This window comes from Mixophyes fleayi, chromosome 4 (assembly GCF_038048845.1).
Source record: "Mixophyes fleayi isolate aMixFle1 chromosome 4, aMixFle1.hap1, whole genome shotgun sequence".
Taxonomy (NCBI): Eukaryota; Metazoa; Chordata; class Amphibia; order Anura; family Limnodynastidae; genus Mixophyes; species Mixophyes fleayi.
In genome coordinates, this window is record NC_134405.1 from 113,148,146 (window position 1) to 113,164,282 (window position 16,137).

General features: G+C 39.5%; 1 protein-coding gene across 1 annotated transcript in view; it reads left to right on the forward strand.

The window, feature by feature from the left end:
- The window catches only part of UNC13C (unc-13 homolog C), a 444,227-nt gene that overhangs the window by 348,618 nt on the left and 79,472 nt on the right, over window positions 1-16,137 (forward strand). The window contains exon 23 of the mRNA XM_075208024.1: window positions 4,975-5,052. Within this exon, the coding sequence (XP_075064125.1) occupies window positions 4,975-5,052 (78 nt within the window). The remainder of the gene's footprint in view (window positions 1-4,974; window positions 5,053-16,137) is intronic.

Genomic DNA, 16,137 nt, shown 5'->3' on the forward strand with positions numbered 1-16,137 from the left:
TTTGTGAGTACGCAAACCCGAAATACGTGTGTATAATACTAAACGCAGGTTGCGCTCAGAATGCGTCCCTTGATGAATCAATCCCTTAGTTTACCACAACGGTTACTTTGTTATGTGCACTAATGTATGTGATTAAAGGATAAATAGCATTTCCTAAGTCTGTGACAGTTTAAAAAAGGCTGCAATGCTCTCAAAACAGCTGCAGGTAAATTGTTCATCTTCAAAAGCTATAATAATAGCACTTTAGCCATACTTTTTCTCAAGAAGATATTCTCTATTCGGTTTCAGTAGCAAACAATATGATCATAAGGGCATGATTTTACTTAGCGATGACAGCATCAATGTAAAGTATTTTGCAGTAAGGGAGCTCTCAAGGGCAGTGAAAGTGTGCGGTGTCTCATGAATTGCAAAGATCTATGAGTAAGTGCACATTACAATCTTTGTCACTTAACCTACCCTTGGGATTACTATTTGTTCATTAGTATGATTGATCATACAGGTTCCCCAGATAGGTAATCTTTACTAGAGCTCCAAAGGGAATATAACTTGCCATGGTGGTAGAGTACAATAAGATATAGTGATGCCAGTTTATCCTGTTGTGTGAAAGGATATTGCAATTTTCGAACATGTGAGGTTCATTAAATAAATTAGATCTAAATATACATATTTGCCATCACAGTTTGTTACATGTAAGTTTCAGCTTAAAAAATACAGAAATGCCAGCTCCTATGGAGTAATATTGTTTATTTCCATTGCTCTGACTAGCAGATCCCCAAATTTCGGAGAGTCTCCCTGGACTCCCGGAAGAGTAGGAACCTGCACAATTTTTTTCCGAAGTGCATGGGTTTGTGATGACGCAGATCATTGCCAATCAAATCATCATAAGTGCATGGGTTGAGCGATGACGCAGACCACAGCATTGCGCTGTGTGGACTGTGGTGATGTGAATTGCACGAATCTCCCGGAGCGAAAGTATAAAGTAAGCAAGTATTATTCCAACATTAGCTGATGGAACCAGGCAGCTAATGTCACAGGGTGATGTCACAGAGGAGAGACAGCTTTTGGTGCACAATAATAAAAGAAAACGTAGAATTGTTGGTGTGCAAATATTAGCTTTATGACAGATAATATTTAAAGATTCAATTATCCAATAATGTCTGTTGCAGCCTTTTATGCCATTTAAACTGGTTGGTGTTATGTCCAAATTAGGATTAACCAATCGACTCCCTTGTTAATACACATATATAGGCATATTTACAAGTACTAAATTTATATGTATTCAGTACTTTGCCTGGCCAGCCTAACAGAGCTGAACATGTGTTATTGGATGTCGAACATCACATTACTAAGTTAACTTGTACATCATCAACATCATCATTTATTTATATACATGTGTGTTGACTAATTTACCAACATTTGGCATACAAAACAGATACAGGCTCACAATTCACACCAAAAAGCTAATTTATGAACATTGCAAAATTTGAACTAAATTACAGCAACAGATTAGAAATTTGCTTTCATGGGCTAAATTGCACAAAACCGATAAATGATGGATTACTAAATACAAAGTGTAGATGAGTCCTCAATGCAAGCATGAATGGAAACAGAAAATAGTGCAGCATCCCAGACTTATATATTTTTTTCCACCACCTCATATTCACACGTAATTTTCAGATACAAGTATCTGGTCAAGCCATTATCATTATTGTTAGTAAAAGGCCAACATATACAATAGGACAGCAACAAGATATAACCACTTGTAGTGCTGAGTGGAGAGGCGAGCGCAGCTTTTATCTTCTGTCATTGGAGAGATGATCTCTTGATGAAATGGAACGCTCTTTGTTTCAAATGGGTAATCTTATATATGCTGAGGGCATATTTAAGGCACATTTAGGGGTTGCTGTAACATCATACTTCTGGTGTGTTCAGGCTTCTCTTTGGATAAAGCAGAGTTCAGCAGAAGTGTAACAACAACGTGCCTACCTTACATTACCTTACAATACCTTCTATAGCCTTCTTAAGTCTTCATCAGTTCTAAAACAATTTTATTTTATCCACGTCTCCCCCCATGTTTTCCCGTTCCTGATGGTGCTTGTTTTCTGTATCCTTCTTTCTCTGATTGCCAAGCCTATGGAAAGAGATTTTCCTCTATATTTCCTTCAGCTAATCTTCTGTTGTACAATCTCAACCTATGTCTCATGTTCAATGTTGCACAGCTATAAATGCTGCATGATAGTAGTATTATTGTTATTGTTATTAATGTGAAAAGGATAAAGGTTTCCTGCAAAGTATATTTTTTGGTTGCTGTAATATGATAGCAAGAAATAACCCCCACTGCAAAAAAACCAGGGTGTGGCGGCCATCAGATTATAGTGTAAGGGAGTTTCACAGCATTGCAGTTTAAAAAAAATAAATGGTAGAATATGGTATAATGGTAATACTCCTCTTGGATAAGGTGCAGGCAGGTAGAAATTGTACTGAACTAGGCACACATCTGGGGACATCCCTTTCCAAATGGGAACTGGCCCTGTAATCTTATTCCTTTTGTGGAACTAATGTCTATGTCTGGCAAAGCATGCTGGGAGATGTGATTGAACAACAGCTGAAAAGACACAGATTGCCTAAGTTTTCTATACATGTCTCTTCATTATACTTAAATACTTCTAACAATATTTGTTGCAGAAACAATTAATTATTTCTTCATGGTTTGGGCCCCTTTACTCCCTCTGTTTTAAAAATAAAAATAAAACACACATATAAACATGGTTTGAGTAACCCAGGTCCTTCTGGCTCTAGGTGGGAGCCTTGGTTGTCTAATGGGTAATTAGGATCTGTGCTGGGGCATCTGGGGAGGGGCTCCGAGAGTCCTAGAGCACTTCCACACACCCATCCACTCAATATACTGTGTATGTAACTGTGGTACACCTGAATACACTTTGTGTGGTACATCACGCCATTTGTCTGACATAAACATGCTCTATCTATATATAGATGTGTAGACCCAGTGAGACCATACATATTTGAGTCTTTACCTATGTTTATCTTGCATTTCAGTGCATTACTTTGAAAGCTACCGTTCAATTTTAGTTGAACAGAGTGGGTCTCAGTCATTAAGGATTGCAAAGCCTAAAAAAAGCAGTAACTTTGCACCTGGGCAAAACCAAGTTTGCGTTGGAGAGGGAGGTAAATTTAAAATATAGGGACAGATTTATACCTCGGGTAAGGCAGGTCCTAGATCAACTTTAAATTTCAGTGTAAAAATAGAGCTAGTTTCTAGTGTCACCATACACACTGCCATTTTTACTAGCATTGGGGTAACATTCTATTTGCTTTCCTGTTTTCAGAAAGCATCTTGTTCTATGTTTTGTATTTCCCTTGGGGAAAAGAGCACCTAGGAAGCTTACAGTGAGTTCCAAATCCTAGTAGAAATGCTAGTAACAAACACATGTTGCATTGACATGCATTTTACTAGTGTTTTTAAAAAAGCCAGTCGTATGAGGCTTAGCATTCATTGAAATTTTATGAAATACACAGTATTGCTGGAAGTGCATCGGTACAATCCTATGCTGATAAAAGTCCCAGTTGAATGTTGGATACTTCTTGCATTGTTACATGGTTTGGCTCCATTGTCCTCATAGTCAGGATAAGTTTCCCACTAATTAGTTTTCAGTGCCTGAGGTTTGGTGGTTGTCTAAAGGCCTGAACTGGGGGCTAATGGAAGATTTATGATCCCCTGAGATAACTGGTTGCAGTTCTTTCATTATACTGTGCATACTTTCTATTCTGGATTGTATTTAACTATTACGTACATAGTTTTGTTAATGCCATCACTAAGATATTTTGCAGCAGCTCAGCTAAGAGCTTGTTTACTCTAAATTGTAAATTCCCAATTTAGATTTACATATTCTTCAGTCAGCAAAGTGATCATGTAGTGCAGTAGGCTGATAATGTATATTTATGAATATCAATGAGCTTCACATATTAGATGAGATACATTTTTGCACTCTCTCAGTGGTTTCTTAATTGTAAAACATGTTGTCATGTTTTAAGCACCAATTATAATCTACTCTGCTTGTCAAAACATCCTTAGGGGATAATCTACTAAAGGTTGATGTGTACACAAAGTAATAAAAATCACATTTGGTTGGTAATCTACATGTTGTTTTCCTGATTGCTGAATTCTATTAAATCATCTATAATCACCCACAATCACCCATTTCTCAGTAATAAGTAGAAACCGGGGAAATCTAGGAAAGATCGATTTTAGTAAATCGAACTTGGAAATCAACAAAAATAAACTCCACCATGGAAATGTATGGGCACATTGAAATGAATGGGAAAAGTTATGAGATGTATAAGCATGGCTGGTAACTTCCATTTAGGGCAGTGGTTCCCAAACTATGCGCCTAGGCTCCCTGGGGTGCCGTGGAGATCTCACAGGGGTTCCTCGGCCAGGGCCACTAGTAAGCAAGGCGGGGGGGGACTGCTTGGTAATTATTTTTGGCTTAGGGGTGCCTTGAAAAAATTATAGAAACCCTAAGGGTGCCTTGAACTGAAAAAGTTTGGCATCCAATGGATTAGGGAGTTGGCAAACAAAAAAATCTATTTTTCTTTTGACCATTAGTGTCCCCCTCCCTATGGTATCTAAATATTATTCACATGTATTACATGTTGGAATTTACAAAGGTCAGCCACCATACAGTAACCATTTGAAATATACCTTATATATGCCTAGTAATATTTTGTGTAAATTATACAACTCTTGTTATATAATCAGACTTTGCACACATTAGCTATTTGCAAGAATTGGATATCCCACTCACAATCTTTATTAAGAAAACCTAATCCCTCCACAATGTTTTCACTATACAAAATTTTAGATGTAGTTAAAGCCATTTTGAAATTTGCTTGAAAATATATAAAATGTTATTGGTCGCATGATTAAATTTACTGTATACTATTTATTTTTAGCCCTGTATTCTAATGAACAACATCCAACAACTAAGAGTTCAACTGGAAAAAATGTTTGAGAATATGGGAGGGAAAGAGGTAAGAATCTTTATACCTTATCACTCGTGTTTTACAAAATCAAATTTAGAGATCATTAGCCAAATCCTTATTTAGTAATTCGTTTACATCAATATTTGATCAGCTTATAAAATGATGGTATTACACAGAGACAAGCATTATTGAATTAAAAATTAATCAGTAGAACCTTAGTAGCAAAGCACCGGTTTACCCAAAATAATTGCTAATGATCTGTAAAGAAAATAAATTGTATTTAATGTTGTGTGTTGTAGTCACAAGTCAAGTATCTCCTGCTTTTTTTTGTATATTATATTTTTGTACCTGTATTGTTGGTTTTGTGTTTTGTGCTTTGTCTGTAATGTGTCATGTCTTTGTCCAATGCCTTTAACTTGCAATCGACTGAGCAGGAAAAAGAAGGAGCAATAGCTTTTTACAAGGTTTGTGAAGGCGAGCATGCATTGATATTTCAAACCATATGCTACAGGCTGCAATTCAGTGCCAGCCTGATAGGCTATCGTGACTGTGCCAGCCTAAGAGTGAAAATACAGTTAGAATAATGCATTCAATCTATCTATTTATTCCTATTAAATATTATATGGAAAATGGTTAAAATGTTTATAATAATTTTCATTTCTGTGGTGCTGGAGTTTTTATTGCACTATTATGTAGTGTAAGGTCATTGGACCACTTTTTTATATGGAGGTGTGAATTTTATACAGCTACTGTAAATTGCCACCATTGTATAACCACCCTCCCACTTCACAGCACCAGAAGTATATTTAAATAATATGATTTCTATATAGTCATCTTGGCTGATAAATTACTTTATGTTGATCCTAGTCATATATATCATTGGATTTATTCAATCTGAATTAATAAGCTTCAAAAGCTGGAGAGCATGTTCTAGTGAGTATGATTCACGCAAAATGACTTAGGCGGAGCCATGTCACTATATCTTTATGTGTGCTGGCCATGCATGCCTAGGAGTTGTTCCCTATATAACTGGTTCAGCATTGACTAACTGGTGCTAAGCCTTAGCATGTATGCACTGTAAATGACACATTGAGACTTAACACTCCTTAGTCAATAAGAGCGTTTGCGCAATGGTATGCTGAGAACTATACTGGACTGCATTTCCAGACTGATATCAGTACATCAGTGTGGGCTGAAGTGACACTTTTATTTCCTTCAGTGATATAATATAAACCCGCCTAAGAAAATGTTGCTTATGTTGGCATATTTACACAGCAGTTCAACTTCAGCTCAGGTACTGATTTTTCAATAACTGGCTAAAATCAGATATTGTATATACTCCCTGAGCTCGTTTTATCAGTATGCATGATGCAAGGATACAGAGACTATCTGCTTCCTGCTTGGATTGCACTCATCCAAGACTGTGCGATCAGCCACTTTCCTGACAGAGCGCTGTGTGATGTGTTTTTGTTCTGAAAGCAAAGTGGCTAATTACTTATCTTCAACATTTGCAGACAGATTTAGAAAATGTGTTGACTACAATGATGCACATGTTGTTCACTCTAGAGCACTTGTCTAAGGTATGTGTGGGAAGTGCCTCATATGTGTTAGAAAGAGCAACTTGTGAGCTACACAATACATAGAAGTTAGGACCAGGGCCTTTAGCTGATAGCTCTTTGATAGATCTTTTCTCTCTAAGCTTTAATATACAAATACTGCTTGTGCAGCAAACCCTGCCTTTTCTAAAACTGCCTGCTTCCCCCCCCCTCAATATATTAATAAAACGTTTATTAATATATGCACAAAAAGCACTATAAGCCTTTTGTCACAATGTGTTTAACTTTAGAAAATTTCCAGTTAACATGAAAACTTAAGTCTATGACAAAAGACATATGAGCACAATCACACCGCCAGAAAGTCAGCCGAGTGAAGATGTTCTTGACAGGAGTGATATTACTTCGTTTATATACTGTAAATGGATTGCACCATTTGCCTGCTTTTTGTAAAATTGCTCACTTGAGTCTGTGTCAGAACTCTGCTTAAAAACCTTCTCCTCTCATTGCTGGGAGACAGGTCAGGCGCTGTCATGCCGTGTTATGATTCTGTCTCGGATGGAAAATAATTTCAGGGAACGCTCCTGGTCTATCCTTTCAGACGTTTGTTATCTATTTATGAATGCCATAGAGCAACAAATTGTATTCTATTAAGAAGATCCATTTTTCTCAACTGCAAATAGAGGTTGTATACGAAGCATTAAGTAAAACTGCAGTAGGTGAACTACATCTCCTATGATGCCATCCTTCGTGCTCGGGTACCAGACCTCATTTGTAAACATGATTTATAATGCAAGTAAAAAAAGAAACAGTGAAAATATGATAATGGCAATGCATATTAAGGGGCTCATGTAGAGATGAATGCTTTGCACCCTGAATGTAAGCAGGAAAAAAACGCACTCGTGAAATAGCATATTAACACGTGTATGCAGGGAGAGGACCCAGAAGTTCAGTCTTTCACCACTGTGATTAGCAAATTCTCATTGGTGTATATAGTTTTCGCTGGGACAACCTCTTATCAGAAGTGTTGTCTTGGCTTAACCAGGATCATAAACTGATCCAAAAAATGCATATCTTATCACTGCGAAAAGCAGAGATAAGGGTTGCTAATCAATGGAGAAAATGTGTCGTGATTTAATATTATAGTAATCCCAAAGCCAGGAAGAGACCCCACAGAATGTAAAAACTATAGACCAATAACACTATCAAATTCAGGCATAAAAATCTTTGCGAAACTCATCGCCAACAGGCTCTCCCCTGTTATCCCCACGCTTATTCACCCAGACCAAGTGGGTTTTGTCACAGGCAGACAAGCCCCTGTCAATTCAAGGCGTATCTTCCATCGCATGGAACAGATCCACAAATGGAAAACGCTATGCTCCTGCTTTCATCAGACGCTGAAAAAAACATTCGACAGATTACACTGGGTATATATGACACGGGTTCTTGAGTGAATTTGGCTGGCAGGGGAGATCCTGAGAGCCATACTGGCACTATAGACTAAACCCTCTGCGCGAGTATTTATCGATGGGTTTCTATCCAATAATTTTTCTATCTCCAATGGTACCCATTAAGGGTGCCTCCTTTCCCTTCTCATATATCTCTTTGCAATTGAACCATTGGGTGAGGCTTAGTCAGGAGTGTGAGGGAGTGGTTGTAGGAGGTGTAGCCCTTAAACTTTGCTTGTTTGCACCTGATGTCCTGTTATTTGTTGCAAGCCCAGAGACCTCATCGCCAGTGATCCATAGAATTTTAGCACTGTTTAGCGAAGCTTCTCTATACAAAATTAACACATCTAAAAAAGAGGCTCTTCCTATTAACCTTTCCCTGAAGAGACACTGGGGTCTGAAGGACAAATACACCTATACCTGGAAATCCACAGAACTATCATATTTGGGCATTCAGATAACCCCATATCTAGATGTACTAATAGATAAAAACTTCTCCCTCCTGATGGACTAACTCTTGACTCTACCAGAGTCATGGATGTGCTACAAGGTCTCCTGGCTGAGTAGAATCTCGGCATTCAAAATGATGCTCCTCCCAAAGATGATGTATTTGTTTTGAATGCTCCCATTTCGACTCCCAGCTCGCCTGATGAGTAAATTAGTTAAGGTTATGAGGACATACGTGTGGAAGATTAAACCCCAATGGATGGCTCTACAACGATTGACTAGGAGGAAAATGCAGGGTGGTTTGGCTCTTCCTGACCTGTGGAGATACCATGAAGCCTGTATGCTTTCACAGATGCGTGACTGGTCTCTTCCACAGGGAAGGAAGCCATGGGTTGACCAAGAGAAGGCTTGTAATCCAGATTTTCCACTGGTTGATCTAATGTGGGCTCCCCGGGATTGGAGACCTCTGACTCACAACCTGCCTGCTCTTACAAGGTCTGCCTTGATAGTGTGGGACAACTGTGTAGCGATCCTGAGAAATTTGCCCGCCCCACAACTAATGTCTCAATACAGGCGGTTACCAGACAGATTCCAGAATTAAACCTTTCAGGGTGGGCCTCTAGGGGGTATTTGACATTGGGTCATTTGTTTGAATCAGGCACTCTCTCCTTCTTTTCTCACTTGAGTGAGCAATATCACCTGCCTAGAGGCGACTTCTACAAATTCTTACAAATTAGGCAATGGCTTGCAGTACCTTCACTCAAGGACATTGCTTTAAGATTCCCTCCGACATTATATCACGTGAATCTTACAAAGGGCAGTAACAGAACCAGTATAAATACATGATACACTATTTTAATTATGCAAGTAGACGTTCCCAAATCCAAAGTACAACTTTAATGGGAGTCAGATCTTCAGATAGAGTTCTCTGGAGAGAAGTGGGAGTGCATATTTCAAAACTCCTTCAAAATGTCTAAATGCCTCAACCACACTGAAATGCTGGTAAAGCTTTTGAACAGACAGTATGTTACTTCAGAGAAGTTCGCCTTTGGTATCCCCTGCGTGTTGGCTCAACCCCTCCCTGGAGCTCACCTTACTACACCATTATCCACCCTCAATTCCTTCTTGGGACAGATATGTGATAGGTCATGTTCTCATCACAACCAGAGCTGCCATAGCACAGGCTACCGCCAACATTGCCTAAGACTATAGCAAAAGTGAACTTTAGCTTTGAGATGGAGACCCTAGGTGTTCCATGTTCCACCTCTGCCACATCTCCGTTGGTGAAATGGTGCAGGTGGCATGATTATGTAACTGAGGGTGAGGGTGCTCCGCCACGTACCCCTCACCAGATAGTCACTGCCGATCCCTCCGTCCCCTTAAGTGTCTCTCATTTTAGAGGTCTACAGAATTTAGGACCAGAGACACAATGTTCTGGGTATCTTACTGCAAAAGCAAATGTAATTTATGTACATGTTTTTGCCTTTAAATATGTGTAGCCAACTAGCTATACCTGTATTAGATTATTTCAGAGAAGTGATCTTGTATTCTACCTGTGTTTAATGATATATTGTTGTGTTCCATACCCATTGTACCCTCCCCTCTATACAATACCCCCCCTTCTTTTTTCCTGTACCCCACAACAAATATTTTGCACAACCTAATAAACATCTTTTTCAGTAAAAAAAAATGTGGTGATTTAATAAATAGACCCCTAAATGTCTTTTGTGAAACATCTTTTGCTGCTTTCTCACAGAGACAGAATTCGTAGTCATAATTCCATATTTGTCGCTAGGAAATCTGGCTCTGTAAGAAAGAAACTTAAGACTTTTCTCAAAGACTTTTTGGGCCTGATTCATTAAGGAATGTAAGTGCAGATACATGACATATTTTGCGGAAACTGGATTATACGCCAGTGAATTCAGCAACAGCCAATTCATCTTCGAGTGCAAAGGACCTTATGACAGGCTGCAATTTCATGGGTAGAACGGGGAGGGGAAATGCTGTATGCCTGTAGTCAATGTACAGTAAGGGCATGCCAAACTCCAGCGTGTGCAGCAACACACAATTCAAACTTGGGGCATCTCAAAGGTATGTGTATTTCCGTCATATCACTTGCACCAGCTACAGGTCGGGTGTAAGTGCCGAATACTAATAATGATGGTCGCAAATGCAAGCTAGAACGTGTGTTAGCAATCAGAAGCAACTGTAAAAATGCATTGTATGTACAATAGTTATTCATAACCATAGTCATAATCCTTATAAATGTATTTTATGAGGGGGAAAAAAGGTGACGTTAATTAAATTTTTTTTAAAAAAAACTGTGTTCTTTTGGGAGATTATATTCTATATATTGGACGTATCTTGCAGTGTGTTGTCCATTAGAGCAGAGCATACCTAGACCCATATTCAGTAAGAGATGCTTATTCAGATCCGCTCCTTGTTGAATACAGACATGCAGATTTATGTGCATTTTAAAATAAAATGCAATTAGGTTTGTTGTGCTTGCCTTAAAGAATCAGGCCCTATATATCTATGGTTTATAGTTTTAACTGTGGTTTAATTGGTGTTTTGAGGAGGAATTTGTATTTTCTAAATCGTGTTAAAAAAAAGCATCTAAAATTATAGCTTAATTAAATTTAATCCAAGTAAGTCAAAATCCATAAGGCTCTGGGGACTAGGCAACCTGTAACCATTCAGTTACTTTTACCATAAGACCATGTCTAAATTTCCACTTCGACCACTGATTGTGATTAAGTTGTAAACCTCCCGTGTTCATTTTTTTCATTTTGTGTTTGTGAAAAAGTCCACAGTTTTTTTCCTTCTGGAAGAGAGCACCGAGAAACAACATGCACTATATATAAATAAATACTTAGACCCGGCTTGATATCGTGTTATGTTCATTCTGTGGGAAAAACATATTTTAGCATGAAAGGAACATGTTTTTTTTAACATTTTAAAGCTAGGAATGTGATTTATTGGAGGCTAATAGAACCACTTTAATGTTTCTTCTTTTTTGTGATTTCAAATGTAATCTAAAGTATACTTTCCCATTTTTAGATTCAGTCAATGTTTTTGAGCTTAGAAAGGAACAGCTTGCAGATTTTAATTAATACACAAAATAGGTCATTTCCATTTTGGTAGCAAAGATTTCTCAAGCTATTTTCGGGACCACTTTTCTATTTTGCTGAACACTATATGCTGTTTTCAGTATTGGTACATACACATCAATAAATACAAATATTTATTCTTGTCTGGCAGCAGTTGAAAGGCTGCAGGAACAAATTAATACATTCTAATCACTTATTTCGCTAGTCACGCAAGTTTAGACCTTTTATAGTATATTGACTGGAGTAAATGGGATTATTCCGATAAGAAGCATCCAATATCACAAATAAAATGAAAATATAGATACACACACTGACTTCCTAAAGCAAAAGGAGACATTGCTTGCTGTGAATCTATTTTACCCTTGGGCAAAAAAAGCCCAGATGTATCAATAAAAGCCCATTACTCTCAGCTGAGTAAATGTCGGAGCAGAGACATTGTCATTCCTGCATGGGAAGGGATGAGGTGATAAAGCATTTTATCCTGTAATAGTCCAGTGATTAAACCATGCAAGATTGTTTCAGAATCTCTGCATCCTTGGTCATTTCGACAAGTATATAACAATGAATCTTGGCACCAGTTAATGCATCTGAAATGCTTTTTGTTCTGTGTGTATGCTAAGTAGTCACACTTATGACTAGAGATGGGCGGGTCCGGTTCTCCGAGAACCGAACCCACCCGAACTTTGGGTATCCGAGTACCGAGCTGAGCAGCTCGGTACTCTCCCGCCCATTCCGAATCCAAATCGAGGCCGAACGTCATTGTGACGTCGTCGGATCTCGGGACTCGGTTCTCGCGATACTTCAACTTTATAAATACACGCCTCCACAGCAATCCATCGCCATTTGACAGAGGGAGAGAGCAGGGTGTAGTCATAGGCTAATTAGAGCAGGGACAGAGAATACCATATTGTTCTTGCAATTGCTCTAACCAAAATCGCTAGTGCAGAGAGGAGGATAGAGGTTTATTATTTTTTCTTCATATTTGGCACTCCCCAGCGCTTTTGGGGTGTCCCCCATAATTGTGCATTAATATTTCTGGCTGTCAAAAGTCATATCTGTCAGCAGTATCTACTAAATAATTTGTAGCACACCTCAGTGTTTTTGGGGTGTCCTCCCTAATTGTGCATTAATATTTCTGGCTGTCAAAAGTCATATCTGTCAGCAGTATCTACTCAATAATTTTTAGCACTCCTCAGTGTTTTTGGGGTGTCCTCCCTAATTGTGCATTAATATTTCTGGCTGTCAAAAGTCATATCTGTCAGCAGTATCTACTCAATAATTTTTAGCACTCCTCAGTGTTTTTGGGGTGTCCTCCCTAATTGTGCATTAATATTTCTGGCTGTCAAAAGTCATATCTGTCAGCAGTATCTACTCAATAATTTTTAGCACTCCTCAGTGTTTTTGGGGTGTCCTCCCTAATTGTTCATTAATATTTCTGGCTGTCAAAAGTCATATCTGTCAGCAGTATCTACTCAATAATTTTTAGCACTCCTCAGTGTTTTTGGGGTGTCCTCCCTAATTGTGCATTAATATTTCTGGCTGTCAAAAGTCATATCTGTCAGCAGTATCTACTAAATAATTTGTAGCACACCTCAGTGTTTTTGGGGTGTCCTCCCTAATTGTGCATTAATATTTCTGGCTGTCAAAAGTCATATCTGTCAGCAGTATCTACTCAATAATTTTTAGCACTCCTCAGTGTTTTTGGGGTGTCCTCCCTAATTGTGCATTAATATTTCTGGCTGTCAAAAGTCATATCTGTCAGCAGTATCTACTCAATAATTTTTAGCACTCCTCAGTGTTTTTGGGGTGTCCTCCCTAATTGTGCATTAATATTTCTGGCTGTCAAAAGTCATATCTGTCAGCAGTATCTACTCAATAATTTTTAGCACTCCTCAGTGTTTTTGGGGTGTCCTCCCTAATTGTGCATTAATATTTCTGGCTGTCAAAAGTCATATCTGTCAGCAGTATCTACTCAATAATTTTTAGCACTCCTCAGTGTTTTTGGGGTGTCCTCCCTAATTGTGCATTAATATTTCTGGCTGTCAAAAGTCATATCTGTCAGCAGTATCTACTCAATAATTTTTAGCACTCCTCAGTGGTTTGCGCTCAGAATGGATTCAAAGCAGTCCACATATGATCTAAATGAGCAACCAGGTTCTGTCACCAGTCCTGATGTTAGTGTTCCCAGTACGTCATCTGGCCAAGGCGATGTCAAACAACAGAGTGTTTTCAAATTAGTGCAAAAAACAAAAACCAAAAAAAAATTTACTGTATTGAAGCGAAAAAGAAGTGTAACTGAGCAAAAGTTAAGTGACGATAAAAAAAAAATTGCAAGCATGCCATTCTACACACGCAGTGGCAAAGAGAGAATGAGGCCTTCACCTTTGGCTATTAGTGGCAGATCCCAAAAAGTTACCCAGGCTACAATTGGTGCACAACTACTGTTACGCGTCAAAGCTGAGCTGCAAGATACCAGTGAGGCATTACAGGAGAATATTTGCTCTGATTCACAAATGACAACAATCCCTGTGGAGAGTCCATCCAACAGTGGGATGTCTAATCGTGAGCATTCTGCTGATGTGTGCCTTAATAGCCCGAGTGTAGCCGGTGATACCCAAATTGAGGATGCCACTTTGGAATTAGAAGAGGATGAGGGGGAGATTTGTGTAGGCGACGAGGGCGCTAATGAGGATGTTGATGAGGATGAGGTTGTTTGTGTAAGTCCTGCACCAGTGGCAGCAGTTCTGGCACGTGACAAGAAAAAGGCCATTGTCATGCCTGGGCATAAAACAAAAAAATCCACTTCTTATGTGTGGAATTATTTCTACCCAAATCCAGACAACAATTGTATAGCCATTTGTAGTGTATGTGAAGCCACAGTCAGTCGAGGGAGGGACCTTAACCATCTTGGAACCTCGTCTATGTTACGCCATTTAACGAGAGTTCATGGCAAAGTGTTGGGAAAAGCTGAAAGTTCTTCCCAAAAGAATACAAGCACTCCCTCATCAGCTAAGACCCTCCGCTCACCGACATACCGACGGCTACAAAATACACCCACCACACCATCCTCATCAATATCCTCAGTAGCGCTCGGAGTTAGCCCGGCATCCCACTTAAGGCTGGATGACTCCGGCACTATTATTGATTCCTCTGAAGAAAGCGTTAGTCCTGCTGCTGCTGTTGCTGCTGCTGGGGGTGAATCGTCATCCCAGAGGCAGGTGAATAAAATGAGCAGTCCTACATTTCAGCAATTAACTGTGAAACAATCATTTGCGAGGGGAAGCAAATATGACAGCAGTCACCCAGTCGCCAAGCGAATCACAGACGCCATGGCTGCAATGTTAGTGTTAGATCTGCGTCCAATCTCCACAATAAACGCAGCTGGTTTTTCACAGTTAATTGAGGTTTTGTGTCCGCGTTACAGAATTCCATCGCGACACCATTTCTCCCGTAAAGCTATTCCACAACTATACCAAAAAGTGTGTAAAAATGTAGAGATTGCGCTGAAAAATGCCATTCTGCCCACTGTTCACTTAACCACAGATATGTGGACAAGTGGAAGTGGCCAAACCAAAGACTATATGACTGTGACAGCCCACTGGGTTGGTCATTCACCTTCACCAGCAGGAACAGCAGCAGCATGTACACCACTACGTAACATTTGTCACAGGCAGGCCACTCTTTGTATCACCGGCTTCACTAACAGGCATACGGCTGACAATTTGTTACGCAAACTGAGAGATGTGATTGATGCATGGCTTATACCACTCGGACTCTCCCCAGGGTATGTCATTTCAGATAACGCCAACAATATAGTGCGAGCATTACAGCTGGGTGATTTCCAACATATTCCCTGTTTTGCTCACACCATCAACTTGGTGGTGCAGAGCTTCCTACGAAATAACCGTGAGGTGCAGGAGATGCTTTCGGTGGCCCGTAAAATTTCAGGCCATTTCAGGCATTCAGCCACAGCATGTAGGAGATTACAGCAGCTCCAAGAGCAGTTTAACTTGCCCTGCCACCAACTTAAGCAAGAGGTGGTAACTCGGTGGAATTCCACCCTGTACATGCTTCAGAGGATGGAGGAACAGCGCAAAGCCATCCAAGCATATTGCACAAGTCATGACATTGGGAAAGGAGGGGGGATGTATTTCACTCTTGCACAGTGGGGAATCCTTTCAGTGCTGTGCAAGGTGCTGAAACCATTTGAAGTTGTGACATGTGAGGTCAGTGCAGACTCTGCTAGTTTGAGCCAAGTCATTCCTTTAATTAGACTATTGGAAAAGCAGCTTGAGAAAATGAAGGAGGAGCTGAAAGCAAGCAATTCAGCAAAGTATGTTGGCCTTGTCGATCAAGTACTTAATTCGCTTCACAATGATCCTCGAGTTATTAAGATCTTGAACTCGGATCAGTACGTTTTGGCCACTGTGCTTGATCCAAGGTTTAAAACCTACATTGAGTCTTTACTTGTAAATGAGCGAGATGTGAACTTTTGCAAGGAGCTATTGCTCAGCAAGTTGGCCGCTGAACTGGGCCTCGGCTTGACGACGTGTCCTCCTTCACTTTCTCAAGCTG